The sequence below is a fragment of the Lathyrus oleraceus genome, chromosome 6 (assembly GCF_024323335.1).
Source record: "Lathyrus oleraceus cultivar Zhongwan6 chromosome 6, CAAS_Psat_ZW6_1.0, whole genome shotgun sequence".
In the NCBI taxonomy this organism is placed as follows: Eukaryota; Viridiplantae; Streptophyta; class Magnoliopsida; order Fabales; family Fabaceae; genus Lathyrus; species Lathyrus oleraceus.
In genome coordinates this window covers 403,037,837-403,060,404 of record NC_066584.1, presented here as the reverse complement: position 1 = coordinate 403,060,404, position 22,568 = coordinate 403,037,837, and the positions used below count along the sequence as shown (strand labels likewise).

Here is a 22,568-nt window from a genome sequence, read left to right as displayed (position 1 = left end):
GTCATAGGGGATAAAGAACCCTATCATCAATGGGTCACTAGAAGAAGCCAAGAGGTCAAACTGCCATTCGTCCTCGATCCTCCAACCCAACCTCCACCACCAGAACCCATCCCTGTCTCCATGGAAGAAGTGGAAGCATTACGAGCTACTATAGCAAGACTTGGACGAGAAAATGAAGAGCTACAGGCCAGCTTCCAACAAGTTTCAAATGAAAGAAATGAGATAAAGTGGGAATTAGAGAGGAAGAAGGCCCAGCTTGAAGCAACTGAGGAAAAGGTCGACAAAGAAGAACATAAGAGAAAGAAAGTGAAAATAGGCATGGAACAAGCTGACCACTACCTAGAAACCCTTAAAGAGCAGTTGAGACAGGTTGAGAAAGAATGCCTAAAGAATAAGCGGTGGTGGCTACGAGCCACAGAAGAGAAAAAAGAGGTCAGAGAGATATTGGAGGCAAAGATACAAGATCTCACTATCTCCCTCCATAATGCTGAGACCCAAGCCGAGCATGAGCGCCGACTTAAGGAAAGAGCCTTGGAAGCTTCTCGAGTCACACCTACGACTTGGGCCGAGAAATGCCAAGAAGCAAAAGATGCTAAAGAAGTTGCTCAACATTGGAAAGATAGATTTGAGGCATTCCACCAAGACAGTGTGATATGGCTAAGGGAAAGAGAGCAAGTCATTGAGGATTACGATACCTTTAGGAGAACTATCAATTTCTTGCAAGCAGACAAAGATGGGTACCGTGCAAAGCTCAACGGTTTGGTGCAATTCTGCAATTGGATAACCCAAGAAATGCCTTGGAGATTGAGAGAGGCAGTGGAAGGATTGGACCAGCATGACACACATCCTGCTGTAATCCATTTTGTTATGATGTGTGAGGGGATGGTGAAGAGGTTCAACTCTGAATTAGAAGAACTCATAACTCGAAAGACTTCTGTGTGATTCTTCTGTTTTTCTTATATTCAGTTAGTATTTAAGCTGTATCGATTTGGGCGGTTATGCCTTTGTACTCCGTACTTTAAATATTTGAATGGAAGAGGATGATCCTCGTTTTTATTTCCTGACTTTATGTTTTCTCTAAATACTTAATACAACTACAATCGTGATGAAAATTCCCTGAAAATAAAATATGCATAACATTTGCATCCTCATGCATCACGCTTCATAAAAACAAAAAAAACTTACCCAACCTTTTGCCATCTACCAGTAAACGCTGACTAATCAACACCGATACGAGACGCGAAGCCATTACAAGATGACGTTAGAGCAAGTGGAGGCTAACCAAGCTACCATGAGGTCAGACATCATTACGATCCAAGAGAAGATGGATCAACTGCTGGAAACAATGCTCGCCATCGCCCAGAGAGAGAGGGTTGCGGATGCAGAAGATGAGGCTAGAAGGAATGATAACCCATCAAGTTTGGTCCACCAAGACGACAACTTCATCCACGCCAAGAAAGGTCTGGTTCATATACCAGTAGGGGGAAAGGGGGATGAGGATCGTGCAGAGCCTTCTGAAGCACCTGCTCATTATGGGTCCGAAATGGGAGATGACCCGTATGAAGCTTTCTATGTGCCGGACCAACCAAAGCCTAAAACACTTCCAGATCCATCTGCAGATAGGCTTCGTGCTTTGGAAAAGAAGATCAAAGCTATCGAAGGGAATAATATATTCGGTGCCTCTGCCATGAACATGCGTCTGGTATCAAATTTGGTCATCCCGGCTAAATTTAAAACTCCTGATTTCGAGAAATACCAAGGCCAGACCTGCCCAAGAAGTCACCTAGTGATGTACTTCAGGAAAATGGCTGCTCACACCGAAAATGACAAACTGCTTATACACTGTTTCCAAGACAGCCTGAGTGGAGCATCTCTGAGATGGTACATGAGCTTAGAGCAAGGGCGGATTCAAAGCTGGGAAGATTTGGCTGACGCATTCCTCCGTCAGTACAAATATAATTTGGATATGGCACCTGACCGAATGCAGTTGCAAGGGATGGCAATGAAAGAAAATGAGTCCTTTAAAGAATACGCCCAGCGATGGAGAGAGTTGGCTGCTCAGGTAGAGCCACCATTGTCTGAGAAGGAAATGACTGGAATATTTGTGGACACGCTGAAGGACCCATTCTTTGATAGATTGGTGAGTAGTGCAGCATCCGATTTTGCACATCTGGTCACAATCGGAGATCGTATAGAAAAGGGTCTGAGGGATGGAAAGATTTCAGGAGCTGTGGCCACCTCTTGCGCACCGAAAAAGTATTCTGGAGGCTTCCAGAAGAAAAAAGAGGGTGAAACGAATGCTGTATCTAGAGGCTATAAGGGGAAGCAACAAGCTTCATATGGCCAAGTCGCTGCCGTGGTACCCATACCTTATCAGCAACCCATACAACAACAACCAATGTATCAACCACAACATCAACAACCTCGTCAACAACAGAACACAGCACCACCAAGACAATTCAAGCCAAAGCCTCCAAGAAGGCAACTTGACCCTCTACCAGTACCTTACAGCCAAATATTCCCATATTTGCAAAAGGAGGGTCTTCTGACATTGAGGGAGCTAAAACCGGCTGTTTTTCCATATCCACCAGGATATGATGCTAACGCCCATTGTGAATTTCACATGGGAGCGCCCGGCCATACCCTGGAGAATTGTTTTGCATTCCAAAATAGGGTACAAGACCTGATTGAAGCAAAAGTTGTTACCTTCACTCCAAGACGCCCGAACGTGAACACTAATCCCATGCCAACACATGGAGGTGCTTCCGTCAGTGCCATAGAGGAGAGTGATCAGGGAGAACTGATTCTTAAGGTTGAAGACATTCAAACCCCTATCACCATGATAGGGGCACAACTGCTAAAAAGTGGTCTAGTCCCAGAGGAGCTAGTCAATGATGAGAATGATAAAGGGTTGAGGAATTTTATACAACAAATGCTGGATCGAGGCGAGTTACAGATAAATCGCCGTGCTAAGAACAAAGAAGAGAAAGAGATAGCCGTTGTGGTGGATATCCTTTACGATGAGGTTAACGTGGACATCCCTTTCGATGAGGTTAACGTGGACATCCCTTTCGATGAGGTTAACATGAACATCCCTTTCGATGAGGTTAACGTGAACATCCCTTTCGATGAGGTTAATGTGGCCATCCCTTATGATGAGGTTAATGTGGAAATCCCCATAAACCCCTTGGTGATAGAATTTCCAGCGCCGTTTGCATATGAGGATGAGAAGGCGGTACCATGGATATATCAGCCCAGAGCTTTTAAGCAAGGGCAGGAAGACCAACCCGTGGTAATCAACGAACCAAATGTTACCTCAATTGTGGGGCCAGCCGGAATAACGCGCAGTGGCCGAGTGTTTGCACCAAGGGCTGTTGATGCTTCTACAAAAGCCAAGGGGAAAGAAGTTGCTACTCCTATCCAAATTCCTGTCCCTAGTCGAGAAATGCAAGAAATGCATCTGTCACCTAAAGCTGCGGTCACTCGAGAGGAGGCTGAGGAATTTTTAAGGATAATCAAGAAAAGTGATTATAAAGTGGTAGATCAGTTGAATCAGACACCTTCGAAAATCTCCATGCTATCTCTGTTGCTCAACTCAGAAGCACACAGGAATTCATTATTGAAAGTGTTAAGCGCAGCACATATCACGAAGGACATAACAACAGAACAGTTTGACGATGTGATAGCTTGCGTAACCACTGGAAATTTTTTGGGGTTTAATGATGATGAACTGCCAGTTGAGGGAAAGAACCATAACAAGGCCCTACATATCTCCTTGAAATGCATAGACACTATACTATCAAGGGTATTAGTAGACACAGGTTCCTCACTGAATGTCATGCCAAAAACCACTTTGATAAAGCTGCCGATGGAGGGGATGAATATGAAGCCCAGTACCTTGATTGTGAAAGCATTCGATGGCTCAAGACGAGCAGTGATAGGAGAGGTTGACCTACCGATCAAAATAGGCCCAACTTTCTTCAAAATCACATTCCAAGTTATGGACATACATCCCGGTTATAGCTGCTTACTTGGGAGACCATGGATCCACTCTGCAGGTGCCGTCACCTCCACTTTACACCAAAAGCTAAAATTCATTACCAATGATAAGATGATTGTGATTGGAGGAGAGGAGGATATCTTGGTTAGCCACCTAACATCTTTCCGATATATCGAAGTGGATGGCGAGATAACCGAGACACCATTCCAGTCCTTGGAAGTGGTAAATATGATGGCTGTCCAAAAGACGTTGGAGACTCCGAAGTCAGGACCATCCATGGCCTCGTGGCAAGGAGCTAAGGCTGTGATAGAAAGTGAAAACGCTCAAGACTGGGGCAAAGTGGTGGAAGTGAACCAGAAGCGAGACAAGTTTGGGTTAGGGTATGACCCGTCGTCGATTGAAGCTAGTAACCAACACGATGGAGAGCAGATTCCTCCTGTAAAAGAAACGTTCATCAGCGCTGGCCACATTTTTGGAAATCAGGTGGCCATGATCAATGTTGAAGATCATGAGGAAGGAGCGTCTAGCTGGATACGACAAGCCGCGCCTAATGAAGAACTGACAAACTGGAAGGCTGTTGAAGTCCCTCAAATTTTTCAAAAGTAATTTTATTATTTTAGACAAAACCCTGTGCTCTGCCCAAGGCACAGTGGCATGTTGTAGGGCCCCCTTTATCTTTTAAGAATTTTTATATCAATAATAAATGGAGATTTGCATTCAATTTTTTGTTCCTTTCCTTTCGTTTTTTACAAAAAAATGGCATCAATTTTTATGCACGCACTTTCTAAATAAGCTGCATAAATCATAACATGCAGAAACACCACCGAGACCATTGATAACGACACTGCTAGGGTCTGGCATGACTTTGATTGTCCGATTTACCAAGCTGAAGAGGAAGTGGGTGAAGAGTGCGAACTCCCTGAAGAGTTGGCCAGATTACTCAAACAAGAAGAGAAGGTCATTCAACCACACCAGGAGGACATCGAAGTTATCAACCTGGGAACAGAAGAAGACAAAAGGGAAGTAAGGGTAGGCGCCGTGCTTCAAGATGCAGTGAAGACTAGATTGATAGAGCTCCTCCGTGAATATAACGATGTGTTTGCATGGTCTTACCAAGATATGCCCGGATTAGACACTGATATCGTGACCCACAAACTTCCCCTTAAAGAAGAATGCTCTGCCGTCAAACAGAAGCTAAGAAGAACTCGACCGGATATGGCTCTCAAGATCAGAGAAGAGGTAAGAAAGCAGTTTGACGCTGGTTTCCTAGAAGTCGCAAAGTACCCACAATGGGTTGCCAACATTGTACCGGTACCAAAGAAAGATGGGAAAGTCCGCATGTGCGTAGATTACCGAGACCTAAATAGAGCTAGTCCCAAAGACGATTTCCCATTACCTCACATCGATGTATTGGTAGATAACACAGCCCAGTTCTCTGTATTTTCCTTTATGGATGGTTTCTCCGGATACAACCAAATTAAAATGGATCCCGAGGACATGGAAAAGACCACGTTCATTACCCCTTGGGGCACCTTTTGTTACAAGGTAATGCCGTTTGGATTAAAGAACGCTGGGGCAACATATCAACGCGCTATGGTGACTCTCTTTCATGACATGATTCATAAAGAGATTGAGGTGTATGTAGACGACATGATTGCCAAATCCCAGACAGAGGAGGAACATGTCACTAATCTGGAGAAACTGTTTGCTCGTTTGAGGAAGTTTAGGTTGAGACTTAATCCTAACAAATGCACATTTGGGGTTCGATCCGGGAAGCTTTTAGGCTTTATTGTAAGCCAAAAGGGAATTGAGGTAGATCCTGACAAAGTTCGAGCCATTCAGAATATGCCATCACCAAGAACTGAGAAGGAAGTCCGTGGTTTCTTGGGAAGACTGAATTACATCGCTCGGTTTATCTCTCATCTTACTGCCACATGTAAACCGATATTCAAGGGATGGCAATGAAATAAAATGAGTCCTTTAAAGAATACGCCCAGCGATGGAGAGAGTTGGCTGCTCAGGTAGAGCCACCATTGTCTGAGAAGGAAATGACTGGAATATTTGTGGACACGCTGAAGGACCCATTCTTTGATAGATTGGTGAGTAGTGCAGCATCCGATTTTGCACATCTGGTCACAATCGGAGATCGTATAGAAAAGGGTCTGAGGGATGGAAAGATTTCAGGAGCTGTGGCCACCTCTTGCGCACCGAAAAAGTATTCTGGAGGCTTCCAGAAGAAAAAAGAGGGTGAAACGAATGCTGTATCTAGAGGCTATAAGGGGAAGCAACAGGCTTCATATGGCCAAGTCGCTGCCGTGGTACCCATACCTTATCAGCAACCCATACAACAACAACCAATGTATCAACCACAACATCAACAACCTCGTCAACAACAGAACACAGCACCACCAAGACAATTCAAGCCAAAGCCTCCAAGAAGGCAACTTGACCCTCTACCAGTACCTTACAGCCAAATATTCCCATATTTGCAAAAGGAGGGTCTTCTGACATTGAGGGAGCTAAAACCGGCTGTTTTTCCATATCCACCAGGATATGATGCTAACGCCCATTGTGAATTTCACATGGGAGCGCCCGGCCATACCCTGGAGAATTGTTTTGCATTCCAAAATAGGGTACAAGACCTGATTGAAGCAAAAGTTGTTACCTTCACTCCAAGACGCCCGAACGTGAACACTAATCCCATGCCAACACATGGAGGTGCTTCCGTCAGTGCCATAGAGGAGAGTGATCAGGGAGAACTGATTCTTAAGGTTGAAGACATTCAAACCCCTATCACCATGATAGGGGCACAACTGCTAAAAAGTGGTCTAGTCCCAGAGGAGCTAGTCAATGATGAGAATGATAAAGGGTTGAGGAATTTTATACAACAAATGCTGGATCGAGGCGAGTTACAGATAAATCGCCGTGCTAAGAACAAAGAAGAGAAAGAGATAGCCGTTGTGGTGGATATCCTTTACGATGAGGTTAACGTGGACATCCCTTTCGATGAGGTTAACGTGGACATCCCTTTCGATGAGGTTAACATGAACATCCCTTTCGATGAGGTTAACGTGAACATCCCTTTCGATGAGGTTAATGTGGCCATCCCTTATGATGAGGTTAATGTGGAAATCCCCATAAACCCCTTGGTGATAGAATTTCCAGCGCCGTTTGCATATGAGGATGAGAAGGCGGTACCATGGATATATCAGCCCAGAGCTTTTAAGCAAGGGCAGGAAGACCAACCCGTGGTAATCAACGAACCAAATGTTACCTCAATTGTGGGGCCAGCCGGAATAACGCGCAGTGGCCGAGTGTTTGCACCAAGGGCTGTTGATGCTTCTACAAAAGCCAAGGGGAAAGAAGTTGCTACTCCTATCCAAATTCCTGTCCCTAGTCGAGAAATGCAAGAAATGCATCTGTCACCTAAAGCTGCGGTCACTCGAGAGGAGGCTGAGGAATTTTTAAGGATAATCAAGAAAAGTGATTATAAAGTGGTAGATCAGTTGAATCAGACACCTTCGAAAATCTCCATGCTATCTCTGTTGCTCAACTCAGAAGCACACAGGAATTCATTATTGAAAGTGTTAAGCGCAGCACATATCACGAAGGACATAACAACAGAACAGTTTGACGATGTGATAGCTTGCGTAACCACTGGAAATTTTTTGGGGTTTAATGATGATGAACTGCCAGTTGAGGGAAAGAACCATAACAAGGCCCTACATATCTCCTTGAAATGCATAGACACTATACTATCAAGGGTATTAGTAGACACAGGTTCCTCACTGAATGTCATGCCAAAAACCACTTTGATAAAGCTTCCGATGGAGGGGATGAATATGAAGCCCAGTACCTTGATTGTGAAAGCATTCGATGGCTCAAGACGAGCAGTGATAGGAGAGGTTGACCTACCGATCAAAATAGGCCCAACTTTCTTCAAAATCACATTCCAAGTTATGGACATACATCCCGGTTATAGCTGCTTACTTGGGAGACCATGGATCCACTCTGCAGGTGCCGTCACCTCCACTTTACACCAAAAGCTAAAATTCATTACCAATGATAAGATGATTGTGATTGGAGGAGAGGAGGATATCTTGGTTAGCCACCTAACATCTTTCCGATATATCGAAGTGGATGGCGAGATAACCGAGACACCATTCCAGTCCTTGGAAGTGGTAAATATGATGGCTGTCCAAAAGACGTTGGAGACTCCGAAGTCAGGACCATCCATGGCCTCGTGGCAAGGAGCTAAGGCTGTGATAGAAAGTGAAAACGCTCAAGACTGGGGCAAAGTGGTGGAAGTGAACCAGAAGCGAGACAAGTTTGGGTTAGGGTATGACCCGTCGTCGATTGAAGCTAGTAACCAACACGATGGAGAGCAGATTCCTCCTGTAAAAGAAACGTTCATCAGCGCTGGCCACATTTTTGGAAATCAGGTGGCCATGATCAATGTTGAAGATCATGAGGAAGGAGCGTCTAGCTGGATACGACAAGCCGCGCCTAATGAAGAACTGACAAACTGGAAGGCTGTTGAAGTCCCTCAAATTTTTCAAAAGTAATTTTATTATTTTAGACAAAACCCTGTGCTCTGCCCAAGGCACAGTGGCATGTTGTAGGGCCCCCTTTATCTTTTAAGAATTTTTATATCAATAATAAATGGAGATTTGCATTCAATTTTTTGTTCCTTTCCTTTCGTTTTTTACAAAAAAATGGCATCAATTTTTATGCACGCACTTTCTAAATAAGCTGCATAAATCATAACATGCAGAAACACCACCGAGACCATTGATAACGACACTGCTAGGGTCTGGCATGACTTTGATTGTCCGATTTACCAAGCTGAAGAGGAAGTGGGTGAAGAGTGCGAACTCCCTGAAGAGTTGGCCAGATTACTCAAACAAGAAGAGAAGGTCATTCAACCACACCAGGAGGACATCGAAGTTATCAACCTGGGAACAGAAGAAGACAAAAGGGAAGTAAGGGTAGGCGCCGTGCTTCAAGATGCAGTGAAGACTAGATTGATAGAGCTCCTCCGTGAATATAACGATGTGTTTGCATGGTCTTACCAAGATATGCCCGGATTAGACACTGATATCGTGACCCACAAACTTCCCCTTAAAGAAGAATGCTCTGCCGTCAAACAGAAGCTAAGAAGAACTCGACCGGATATGGCTCTCAAGATCAGAGAAGAGGTAAGAAAGCAGTTTGACGCTGGTTTCCTAGAAGTCGCAAAGTACCCACAATGGGTTGCCAACATTGTACCGGTACCAAAGAAAGATGGGAAAGTCCGCATGTGCGTAGATTACCGAGACCTAAATAGAGCTAGTCCCAAAGACGATTTCCCATTACCTCACATCGATGTATTGGTAGATAACACAGCCCAGTTCTCTGTATTTTCCTTTATGGATGGTTTCTCCGGATACAACCAAATTAAAATGGATCCCGAGGACATGGAAAAGACCACGTTCATTACCCCTTGGGGTACCTTTTGTTACAAGGTAATGCCGTTTGGATTAAAGAACGCTGGGGCAACATATCAACGCGCTATGGTGACTCTCTTTCATGACATGATTCATAAAGAGATTGAGGTGTATGTAGACGACATGATTGCCAAATCCCAGACAGAGGAGGAACATGTCACTAATCTGGAGAAACTGTTTGCTCGTTTGAGGAAGTTTAGGTTGAGACTTAATCCTAACAAATGCACATTTGGGGTTCGATCCGGGAAGCTTTTAGGCTTTATTGTAAGCCAAAAGGGAATTGAGGTAGATCCTGACAAAGTTCGAGCCATTCAGAATATGCCATCACCAAGAACTGAGAAGGAAGTCCGTGGTTTCTTGGGAAGACTGAATTACATCGCTCGGTTTATCTCTCATCTTACTGCCACATGTAAACCGATATTCAAGGGATGGCAATGAAATAAAATGAGTCCTTTAAAGAATACGCCCAGCGATGGAGAGAGTTGGCTGCTCAGGTAGAGCCACCATTGTCTGAGAAGGAAATGACTGGAATATTTGTGGACACGCTGAAGGACCCATTCTTTGATAGATTGGTGAGTAGTGCAGCATCCGATTTTGCACATCTGGTCACAATCGGAGATCGTATAGAAAAGGGTCTGAGGGATGGAAAGATTTCAGGAGCTGTGGCCACCTCTTGCGCACCGAAAAAGTATTCTGGAGGCTTCCAGAAGAAAAAAAAGGGTGAAACGAATGCTGTATCTAGAGGCTATAAGGGGAAGCAACAGGCTTCATATGGCCAAGTCGCTGCCGTGGTACCCATACCTTATCAGCAACCCATACAACAACAACCAATGTATCAACCACAACATCAACAACCTCGTCAACAACAGAACACAGCACCACCAAGACAATTCAAGCCAAAGCCTCCAAGAAGGCAACTTGACCCTCTACCAGTACCTTACAGCCAAATATTCCCATATTTGCAAAAGGAGGGTCTTCTGACATTGAGGGAGCTAAAACCGGCTGTTTTTCCATATCCACCAGGATATGATGCTAACGCCCATTGTGAATTTCACATGGGAGCGCCCGGCCATACCCTGGAGAATTGTTTTGCATTCCAAAATAGGGTACAAGACCTGATTGAAGCAAAAGTTGTTACCTTCACTCCAAGACGCCCGAACGTGAACACTAATCCCATGCCAACACATGGAGGTGCTTCCGTCAGTGCCATAGAGGAGAGTGATCAGGGAGAACTGATTCTTAAGGTTGAAGACATTCAAACCCCTATCACCATGATAGGGGCACAACTGCTAAAAAGTGGTCTAGTCCCAGAGGAGCTAGTCAATGATGAGAATGATAAAGGGTTGAGGAATTTTATACAACAAATGCTGGATCGAGGCGAGTTACAGATAAATCGCCGTGCTAAGAACAAAGAAGAGAAAGAGATAGCCGTTGTGGTGGATATCCTTTACGATGAGGTTAACGTGGACATCCCTTTCGATGAGGTTAACGTGGACATCCCTTTCGATGAGGTTAACATGAACATCCCTTTCGATGAGGTTAACGTGAACATCCCTTTCGATGAGGTTAATGTGGCCATCCCTTATGATGAGGTTAATGTGGAAATCCCCATAAACCCCTTGGTGATAGAATTTCCAGCGCCGTTTGCATATGAGGATGAGAAGGCGGTACCATGGATATATCAGCCCAGAGCTTTTAAGCAAGGGCAGGAAGACCAACCCGTGGTAATCAACGAACCAAATGTTACCTCAATTGTGGGGCCAGCCGGAATAACGCGCAGTGGCCGAGTGTTTGCACCAAGGGCTGTTGATGCTTCTACAAAAGCCAAGGGGAAAGAAGTTGCTACTCCTATCCAAATTCCTGTCCCTAGTCGAGAAATGCAAGAAATGCATCTGTCACCTAAAGCTGCGGTCACTCGAGAGGAGGCTGAGGAATTTTTAAGGATAATCAAGAAAAGTGATTATAAAGTGGTAGATCAGTTGAATCAGACACCTTCGAAAATCTCCATGCTATCTCTGTTGCTCAACTCAGAAGCACGCAGGAATTCATTATTGAAAGTGTTAAGCGCAGCACATATCACGAAGGACATAACAACAGAACAGTTTGACGATGTGATAGCTTGCGTAACCACTGGAAATTTTTTGGGGTTTAATGATGATGAACTGCCAGTTGAGGGAAAGAACCATAACAAGGCCCTACATATCTCCTTGAAATGCATAGACACTATACTATCAAGGGTATTAGTAGACACAGGTTCCTCACTGAATGTCATGCCAAAAACCACTTTGATAAAGCTGCCGATGGAGGGGATGAATATGAAGCCCAGTACCTTGATTGTGAAAGCATTCGATGGCTCAAGACGAGCAGTGATAGGAGAGGTTGACCTACCGATCAAAATAGGCCCAACTTTCTTCAAAATCACATTCCAAGTTATGGACATACATCCCGGTTATAGCTGCTTACTTGGGAGACCATGGATCCACTCTGCAGGTGCCGTCACCTCCACTTTACACCAAAAGCTAAAATTCATTACCAATGATAAGATGATTGTGATTGGAGGAGAGGAGGATATCTTGGTTAGCCACCTAACATCTTTCCGATATATCGAAGTGGATGGCGAGATAACCGAGACACCATTCCAGTCCTTGGAAGTGGTAAATATGATGGCTGTCCAAAAGACGTTGGAGACTCCGAAGTCAGGACCATCCATGGCCTCGTGGCAAGGAGCTAAGGCTGTGATAGAAAGTGAAAACGCTCAAGACTGGGGCAAAGTGGTGGAAGTGAACCAGAAGCGAGACAAGTTTGGGTTAGGGTATGACCCGTCGTCGATTGAAGCTAGTAACCAACACGATGGAGAGCAGATTCCTCCTGTAAAAGAAACGTTCATCAGCGCTGGCCACATTTTTGGAAATCAGGTGGCCATGATCAATGTTGAAGATCATGAGGAAGGAGCGTCTAGCTGGATACGACAAGCCGCGCCTAATGAAGAACTGACAAACTGGAAGGCTGTTGAAGTCCCTCAAATTTTTCAAAAGTAATTTTATTATTTTAGACAAAACCCTGTGCTCTGCCCAAGGCACAGTGGCATGTTGTAGGGCCCCCTTTATCTTTTAAGAATTTTTATATCAATAATAAATGGAGATTTGCATTCAATTTTTTGTTCCTTTCCTTTCGTTTTTTACAAAAAAATGGCATCAATTTTTATGCACGCACTTTCTAAATAAGCTGCATAAATCATAACATGCAGAAACACCACCGAGACCATTGATAACGACACTGCTAGGGTCTGGCATGACTTTGATTGTCCGATTTACCAAGCTGAAGAGGAAGTGGGTGAAGAGTGCGAACTCCCTGAAGAGTTGGCCAGATTACTCAAACAAGAAGAGAAGGTCATTCAACCACACCAGGAGGACATCGAAGTTATCAACCTGGGAACAGAAGAAGACAAAAGGGAAGTAAGGGTAGGCGCCGTGCTTCAAGATGCAGTGAAGACTAGATTGATAGAGCTCCTCCGTGAATATAACGATGTGTTTGCATGGTCTTACCAAGATATGCCCGGATTAGACACTGATATCGTGACCCACAAACTTCCCCTTAAAGAAGAATGCTCTGCCGTCAAACAGAAGCTAAGAAGAACTCGACCGGATATGGCTCTCAAGATCAGAGAAGAGGTAAGAAAGCAGTTTGACGCTGGTTTCCTAGAAGTCGCAAAGTACCCACAATGGGTTGCCAACATTGTACCGGTACCAAAGAAAGATGGGAAAGTCCGCATGTGCGTAGATTACCGAGACCTAAATAGAGCTAGTCCCAAAGACGATTTCCCATTACCTCACATCGATGTATTGGTAGATAACACAGCCCAGTTCTCTGTATTTTCCTTTATGGATGGTTTCTCCGGATACAACCAAATTAAAATGGATCCCGAGGACATGGAAAAGACCACGTTCATTACCCCTTGGGGCACCTTTTGTTACAAGGTAATGCCGTTTGGATTAAAGAACGTTGGGGCAACATATCAACGCGCTATGGTGACTCTCTTTCATGACATGATTCATAAAGAGATTGAGGTGTATGTAGACGACATGATTGCCAAATCCCAGACAGAGGAGGAACATGTCACTAATCTGGAGAAACTGTTTGCTCGTTTGAGGAAGTTTAGGTTGAGACTTAATCCTAACAAATGCACATTTGGGGTTCGATCCGGGAAGCTTTTAGGCTTTATTGTAAGCCAAAAGGGAATTGAGGTAGATCCTGACAAAGTTCGAGCCATTCAGAATATGCCATCACCAAGAACTGAGAAGGAAGTCCGTGGTTTCTTGGGAAGACTGAATTACATCGCTCGGTTTATCTCTCATCTTACTGCCACATGTAAACCGATATTCAAGCTTTTAAGGAAGAATCAAGGCGTGGAGTGGAATGATGACTGCCAGATAGCCTTCGATAAAATCAAAGAATACTTGCAAGAGCCGCCGATTCTGATGCCCCCTGCAGAAGGGAGACCCCTCATCATGTACTTAACGGTGCTCGACGAGTCCATGGGTTGTGTATTGGGACAACAAGACGAGACTGGTAAAAAGGAGCATGCCATATACTATCTGAGCAAGAAGTTTAATGATTGCGAGACCAGATATTCCTTACTCGAGAAGACTTGTTGTGCACTCGCATGGGCCGCTAAGCGTCTCAGACAGTACATGCTAACTCACACGACTTGGTTGGTATCTAAAATGGATCCCATCAAGTACGTATTCGAGAAACCAGCTCTTACCGGTAGGATTGCTCGATGGCAGATGTTGTTATCAGAGTACGATATTCAATATGTTGCACAAAAGGCAATAAAAGGAAGCGTACTGGCAGACCATCTTGCTCACCAACCATTAGAGGATTACCAACCTTTGAAGTTTGACTTCCCAGATGAGGACGTTATGGTTGTCAAGGATGTTGAAGACTCTGAACAAGAGGAGAATCTCGAGCCAAAAGCAGGATGGACTCTCATGTTCGACGGTGCCTCAAATGCAATAGGCCATGGAATTGGGGCAGTATTGATGTCTCCCAAGAATTTCCATCTACCATTCACTGCAAAGCTCTGTTTTACATGCACAAATAACATGGCTGAGTATGAAGCTTGCATACTAGGGTTGGAAGAAGCTATTGAGTTGAAGATTAAGGTGCTAGAAGTATTTGGGGATTCCGCCCTGGTGATACATCAGATCAGAGGTGATTGGGAAACAAGACATGCCAACCTAATTCCATATCGGGATTACGTGCTGAAGTTACTCCCAAAATTCGACAAAATCACTTTCTCTCATATTCCTCGGGAAGAGAATCAGATGGCAGATGCGTTGGCAACCTTGGCTTCCATGTACAAGTTGATCTGGCCCAACCATCAGCCTCACATCGAAATTAGGCGTTTCGATGAACCCGCGCATTGCCTGACGACAGCAGAGGAGCCAGATGGTAAACCCTGGTTCTTTGACATCAAACGGTATCTAGAGAAACAGGAATACCCGGCAGAGGCCTCTAGCCTTGACAAAAGGACCCTCCGGAGACTGGCATCAAAGTTCCTCTTAAATGGGGAAGTATTGTACAAGCAGAATTATGACATGGTTTTGTTGAGGTGTGTGGACGAACAAGAAGCTAATCAGCTTATGAAGGACATACACGAAGGATCTTTCGGCACACACGCAAATGGGCACTCCATGGCGAAGAAAATCCTGAGGGCCGGTTACTACTGGTTAACGATGGAAGCTGACTGTTACCGTTACACCAGAGCTTGCCACAAATGCCAGATCTATGCTGACAAAATACATGTACCGCCTACCCCGCTGAATGTTATAGCATCACCTTGGCCTTTCTCTATGTGGGGCATCGACATGATCGGGATGATAGAACCTAAAGCATCTAATGGGCATAGATTTATCTTGGTGGCCATAGACTACTTTACCAAATGGGTGGAAGCCGCATCTTATGCGAATGTCACAAAGCACGTAGTCGCCCGTTTCTTAAAGAACAACATCATATGCCGATATGGGGTTCCCAACAAAATCATCACTGATAATGGGTCCAATCTCAACAACAAGGCCATGGAGGAGTTATGCACAACGTTCAAGATCGAGCATCACAACTCGTCACCATATCGACCTAAGATGAATGGGGCTGTTGAAGCCGCGAACAAAAATATCAAGAAAATCATCCAGAAGATGGTAATCACGTATAAGGATTGGCATGAGATGCTACCTTTTGCGTTACATGGTTATCGTACGTCAGTACGAACTTCAACAGGGGCAACCCCATACTCCTTAGTATACGGCATGGAAGCAGTTCTTCCCATAGAAGTGGAGATTCCTTCGATGAGAGTCTTAATGGAGGCTAAGTTGGACGAGGCAGAATGGGTTCAATCAAGGTACGACGAGCTCAACCTTATTGAGGAGAAACGCTTGAAAGCGTTAAGTCACGGTCAACTCTATCAGAGGCGTCTTAAGAAGGCATTCGACAAGAAAGTTCGTCCCAGGGTGTTTCAAGAGGGTGATTTGGTGCTGAAGAAAATCTTGCCCATTCACAAGGACTCTAGGGGGAAGTGGACACCAAATTATGAAGGTCCATTTGTGGTGGTTAGAGCCTTTTCCGGAGGCGCTCTAATCCTGGCAACTATGGATGGTGATGAATTGCCACTTCCTACTAATGCTGATGCTGTTAAAAAGTACTTTGCCTAGAAAAGTGGAATGATAAAAAGCCGCTAAATCGAAAACCTGAAAAGGCGATTTAGGCAAAAATGGCTAGCCCGGTGGATCGAAAACCCGAAAGGGCGATCCAGGCAAAAATTAGGGATAAAAATAAAAAAGTTGACCCGCTGAGTTGAAAACCCGAAAGGGCGGCTCAGGCAAAAATGGGTATCCCGGTGGATCGAAAACCCGAAAGGGCGATCCAGGCAAAAATTAGGGATTAATTCCAAGGCAAAGAACTATACTTTCAGGCATCTAGCATGTCCCTTGAAGACAAGGAATCAATCTACCTGACTTTTCTCAAAGGCGAGGTGCTCGGACTATCAAAGACATAAGGATCATAGCAGTGTGGAGACTCAATGGGAACTCATTTTTATTGCCGCCTTGTTTCTACACACAGCAATTACCTCATTAAGGAATTGCATCTTTATGTACGATCACCCATTCAAGGGTCAAATCAATAAAGGAGAAATTTTCCCGACAAAAGTTGTGCCCAAATTATTTTGCATTTTTTCTGTTTGTTTGCAAAGCACCTTTATTTTTGATAAACATCATTCTTAAAAATCTTGAAAAAAATATATAAAAAACACATAATTGAATGAAGTAATAAAATTGCTTTTGAAATAGTAAAAGGATAAACTTCTTGGTCTCCAAGTTTGCTCTTGTTTTTCATAGAGGTGTAGGACTGTGTAGGCACCTATGTTCATTCCAAGTGCTAATCAACACCTCTCAAAGATATACTCATGGTATAGCCAAACCGGGGCAAGTCTCTAATGCTTTTCCAGCAGAAACATTAAATCGTAGTTGGAGTACCGCGTGTTGAGAAGTCTGAACCCTTCAGTGGTTTGGGGCACCCCAGATATATTCCCAGAATCACCCGGTGGGGCATCAATTTTTGATCTCCATCATAACAAAAAGTCCACACCACTGGCACCATCACCCAAAGCAAAAACGTCCCAATCAGGGCATATTCCAATTACCCGGTTGCATTCCCGTATGCATCACATGCATCAGTTACATACATAATTTTCCTACCAAATAGGAAGATTCACCATGAAGAAATCATACCAATCATTGGCATACATATGCATAGCCTTACACGGTCCGCATTCCTATATGCACAGTTAAATATCCCCAGCAAATGCATAATGCATACGCCTCAGGCATCCTCCCATGCATGGCATTTCCACCCAAAGTGGAACATCATACAAAAATTAAACATAATATGATAAGGATCTAAGGTCATTCGCATCTATCCTAGAGTTTCCTCATTTCCCAAATAAAGTTATTACCCTACATACGCTCATGGAATCATTTCCTAGCCAGTCATTTCTCCCAACTTCGTGGGTGATAGTGATATTCCCAGCATTTTCTTTGCTACCATTGCCCCCCAAGCAGAGGTTACCATAAAAGTCTCTTATGAGCTTCTCCCCTGCAGAGCTTCTTCAGCATATTTCCTCCAAAAGGAATCTTTCTAAAAAATATCCCCCAACAAACATTCATTCTTTAAAGATATTACTTCATTTATATGGAGAATCTCGTTTTCGTTGCTGTTTGAGATACTGTCTCGTCAATATGAGGAGTCTCATTTTTGTTTTTCTTTGGAGATACTGCTCTAGTATCCTCGGAGAGTCTCAGATTCAATTAAGGTATCATTCCTTTGTTCGGAATATCTTAATTCGGTCATGTGAGATGCTGCTTCGACTCGATACAGAGAATCTCATCTTTGCTGTCTGAGATGCTGTCTCATCAATATGAGGAGTCTCATTCTAGTTTTTCTTTTGAGATACTGCTCTGGTATCCTCGGAGAGTCTCAGATTCAATTAAGGTATCATTCCCTTGTTCGGAATGTCTTAATTCGATCATATGAGATGCTGCTTCGACTCGATACAGAGAATCTCATCTTTTGCTGTCTGAGATGCTGTCTCATCAATATGAGGAGTCTCATTCCAGTTTTTCTTTTGAGATGCTGCTCTAGTATCCTCGGAGAGTCTCAGATTCAATTAAGGTATCATTCCCTTGTTCGGAATGTCTTAATTCGATCATATGAGATGCTGCTTCGACTCGATACAGAGAATCTCATCTTTGCTGTCTGAGATGCTGTCTCATCAATATGAGGAGTCTCATTCCAGTTTTTCTTTTGAGATGCTGCTCTAGTATCCTCGGAGAGTCTCAGATTCAATTAAGATATCATTCCCTTGTTCGGAATGTCTTAATTCGATCATATGAGATGCTGCTTCGACTCGATACAGAGAATCTCATCTTTGCTGTCTGAGATGCTGTCTCATCAATATGAGGAGTCTCATTCCAGTTTTTCTTTTGAGATGCTGCTCTAGTATCCTCGGAGAGTCTCAGATTCAATTAAGATATCATTCCCTTGTTCGGAATGTCTTAATTCGATCATATGAGATGCTGCTTCGACTCGATACAGAGAATCTCATCTTTGCTGTCTGAGATGCTGTCTCATCAATATGAGGAGTCTCATTCCAGTTTTTCTTTTGAGATACTGCTCTAGTATCCTCGGAGAGTCTCAGATTCAATCAAGGTATCATTCCCTTGTTCGGAATATCTTGATTCGATCATATGAGATGCTGCTTCGACTCGATACAGAGAATCTCATCTTTTGCTGTTTGAGATGCTGTCTCATCAATATGAGGAGTCTCATTCCAGTTTTTTCTTTTGAGATACTGCTCTAGTATCCTCGGAGAGTCTCAGATTCAATCAAGGTATCATTCCCTTGTTCGGAATATCTTGATTCGATCATATGAGATGCTGCTTCGACTCGATACAGAGAATCTCATCTTTTGCTGTTTGAGATGCTGTCTCATCAACATGAAGAGTCTCATTCAGTTTTAGAAACATTGTTTTGCTTATTACCAGACAGTCTTGGATACAGTTGGGACATCATTCCTTTAATGGGATACCTCGATTGCAATTATCCAAGATACTGCGCTGACAATTCCTTTTCTTATTGTACTTCTCACTGCATTTTCTTTCTGCATTTCTCCATTGCATTCCAAAGGACAAAATTTGGGTCTTTTAATATTTAATTACCTTCCACCACGAATGTATGAAGACCGTTGTTATTCTTACCTTCTAGTTCAAGTTAATTAAATAGGGGCAACTGTCATACCCCAATTTTGTCCGGTCATATTTAAAATTTTCATAAAATTAATTTCATTTTTTTAAAATTTAACATCATATGCACATCATGGCATGCCTTTCATCACGAGAATACTTCACTTTAGTTTCCTATCATTATTATGCCATTTTCATACTACCTAGAAACGTGCATTTCATAAAATCCATTTCATTAAAGAGTATGATTTATTATATGAATGCAAGAAAAGGGATATAGTGAAAGGATATTTCTTAAGGTGGGATACCAATATGGATCAAGGACACGTTTGAGTTTCATCTTGACAACACCATAATACTGAATCCATAAGCAAAGTCATGAACATGGTTTATTACAGACAGTAATCGTTGACACGCCATGGACTAGCTTATTTTACTTCTTGCACCTTACTGAACCAAGTTACCAAGTTGGCAAGAGTTGAAGAGATATTAAATGAATGACTTAAATTCGCAAATTCACATTTTTTGTTCTTCATTTATAACCATCATGGCCTTAGGCCAAGGATTAAGAGATCTTTTGCTCAAACGTGTATCAAATGGCCAATGATCCCAAAATACAATATGGCACGGTTTAAAAATGTCAATAAAGAAATACATTGGCTGAATAAATTTTGGATTTTTTTTTACAAACACAATTGTTTCAAGTATAACCATGAGAAGTCATGCTGTTGGTTACAAACAGTCCAATGATCTAAGTTACGTTACAATCAAGTCAAACGAAAGGAATAAGCTTCAAACTGGAAATTAAACATCCCTTTGCCATGATGCTTTCCTAGATTTTCCCTGCAGCCCATTACAATCTCGCTCCACAGCCTACAAAGTCCACAAACCAAGCAACATGCCTTAACAGTTTTGTGTTGAGGAATTAGGCCCTGCGAAAAAATACCGAGCTGAAATTCAAAGCAGCCAAGAGAATCAATGACATTACAAGAAGAAACAGATTTCCAAAAGATTTAACAAGCAACATGCCGTGTCCGGATAAGCGCAGTCCAGCCTGCATCACCTGTATCACACAAATTTAACCAAGGTTTCAGTACACTTATTATGGCATATGTTTTATAATCAATGTTCATCACTAAGCCAAGGAGAAATATGGGAATTCCACCGAGAGTGTTGCCGATAAAGAGTTTACGGCATGTTTAAACTCAGTCTTCTACATGAAAAAAAGAAAGTCCGCTTGATGCATGAGATTACATCAGAGTCTTCAAAAACTGGGACTCCAAGTCTTTCGAATTAAGGATGTCCAAAACGGCTGCGTTTGCACCGGACCGGAGTGCTATTATTTACAACAATTTGTTTGATTATGGTAGGTCATCATTCAACAAAGATTTTATCCAGAAAGATGTAAGGTTGGATGCTACGTTGAAGAACCACGAAGAGGATGTTATCCCAAATATAGACTGTCAGGATCTTCAGCAAACAGGCACCTACACTACAGTCAATTTACACCAGCATCAGGAAAATGGCAGTGAAAGGCTTATGGCGCATGAGCTGAAGGCTATGGTCATTACCTTTCAAAACAGAAGTGAAATCATGGAACTTGAAGTTACTCGCCAACTTATGTCGGCATAACAGCACCCTGCAATATAACAAATCCATTCAAAATTCCCAAGAGTTTCGGATGTCCAAGAATTGTCGAAACAGTAAGACACCGCAAGATACCGTGGAGTTTAGCAAAACTGTGAGCCACAAATAACCGACCATATTGCAGGATAGAAATCCACTGCAGGGCCATTTGGTTAACATCAGAAACCTGCATATCACAAATGCACCCTTATAAGATCACCAACCATACATCTTGCAACGCTCGAATAATTTCATAACAGCCATACCAGGAGTAGAACAATAAACAAATGAAGAACAAGTTATTTTCAAGTTTGTACATAAAAAGCATCCTAAGAATGGACTTTGATACCTTAACTTGTTAATTATGCACGAGCCACTTCATGAAATTGACTGGTACATGACCTGTAAAGAAGCAACCTGCAATACATTTTTAATACCATAAGAGCCACACGGTGACGTAAAGCAGATTCAGCATAACTACACCATGATACCAAGATGCACGACGCATAACGTACCTAAGGCCGAACAGGCCGAACAGGACAAAATGTTGCCGCTATACACCAGCCCGGAATCACTACAACAACAAAGTGATACCAAGCATCATGAATTCACCATCACCATGACTTCAATCTTTACAACAGCCAATAATGCACAACCACATGCCAAACTCATGATGCAAGTCTATCCATCACATAACTATGCCATCTACCTACCTGTCATCATTCAAAAAAACCTGCATCAAACCAACATTTAACCTAACTAATACCATGCTCAGACCAACACCAAACGCATAAATTCTAATGGCCTACCCATCCTTCAACCAAAACCAAACATGTCCTAAGATATGTGAGAGAAACCAATCCAGCAGTCAGCATTCAAGATAGCATGATAGCATGACAAAACCTGCAAAGCCATGGCACATTGAAGTCAGGCATAGAATTGGCAAAGTTTAAGGATTCATAAAAATCAATACAAGAAAATACCTGTCACGATGAAACATACTCGTCAATCTTCCAAACCTTGTAAACATGCATCTATCACAACATAAACCTATTGCAAAATCAGAACACGAGCTTAAAAAAAACAAATGGCAAATGCTAAGTAAAATAGACAATTACTGCAGTGAAAAGTAAAAAATAGGTGGTTACCACGGATTCACTACAGACAAAACCCCATCCTGCCATTTGAGGGACCACACCGATTTGAAGCACCACTAACTCTGAGAAATTCTGCTACCTAACGGAATGATTCTCCCACTAACTTGCCAAGCTCATGAGAGAGGAATTCAAAACCTCGTACATCAAAAATGCTATAAATAAGGACCTCCAGGGATGAAGTAGGGATCCGAATTTCTGCGCCGTTACTCTGGAGAAATCATTCCAAAGCCCTAGTTAAAAAAGCTCTGTTTTAAACTTATTGAGATTTTCACACCGAAGCTCAACAAGCTCGAGCTAAGCCCCCTGTCAAAACCGAAACGAACCCGAATCGTCAAAGAGGAAGCGAAGAAGACGGAAAGTTCGAGAGGAAGAAAGAACCTTGAAAGACCTAAGGATCATTTACCTCACCTTGCCGGGGCTGAAACGTCGGACTAGCTCCGACTTGGTATTTAACATTTCTCCTTTGCATGATTTGATATTGCCATTTTGTTTGTATCGCCTC

General features: G+C 43.0%; 3 protein-coding genes and 1 long non-coding RNA gene across 4 annotated transcripts; 3 read left to right on the top strand and 1 right to left on the bottom strand.

Annotated features, from left to right (window-relative positions):
- The first annotated feature begins 1,255 nt into the window (after positions 1-1,255).
- Positions 1,256-4,606, top strand: LOC127095858 (uncharacterized). Its single transcript, XM_051034490.1, has 2 exons — positions 1,256-1,702; positions 2,063-4,606. The coding sequence occupies exons 1-2, from the start codon at positions 1,256-1,258 to the stop codon at positions 4,604-4,606; spliced, it is 2,991 nt and encodes a 996-aa protein (XP_050890447.1).
- Positions 4,607-6,048: 1,442 nt separating this feature from the next.
- Positions 6,049-8,565, top strand: LOC127095857 (uncharacterized). The gene has a single exon (XM_051034489.1). It carries the CDS (start codon positions 6,049-6,051, stop codon positions 8,563-8,565), a length of 2,517 nt encoding a protein of 838 aa, XP_050890446.1.
- A 1,442-nt stretch (positions 8,566-10,007) lies between these two features.
- Positions 10,008-12,524, top strand: LOC127095856 (uncharacterized). Its single transcript, XM_051034488.1, has one exon. The coding sequence runs from the start codon at positions 10,008-10,010 to the stop codon at positions 12,522-12,524; it is 2,517 nt and encodes an 838-aa protein (XP_050890445.1).
- Positions 12,525-21,473: 8,949 nt separating this feature from the next.
- Positions 21,474-22,288, bottom strand: LOC127097790 (uncharacterized). The gene is made up of 4 exons (XR_007793174.1): positions 22,058-22,288; positions 21,893-21,959; positions 21,719-21,812; positions 21,474-21,622 (listed from the first exon to the last, which is right to left on the bottom strand). It is a non-coding gene; the product is annotated as an uncharacterized LOC127097790 (long non-coding RNA).
- Between the last annotated feature and the right edge of the window lie 280 nt (positions 22,289-22,568).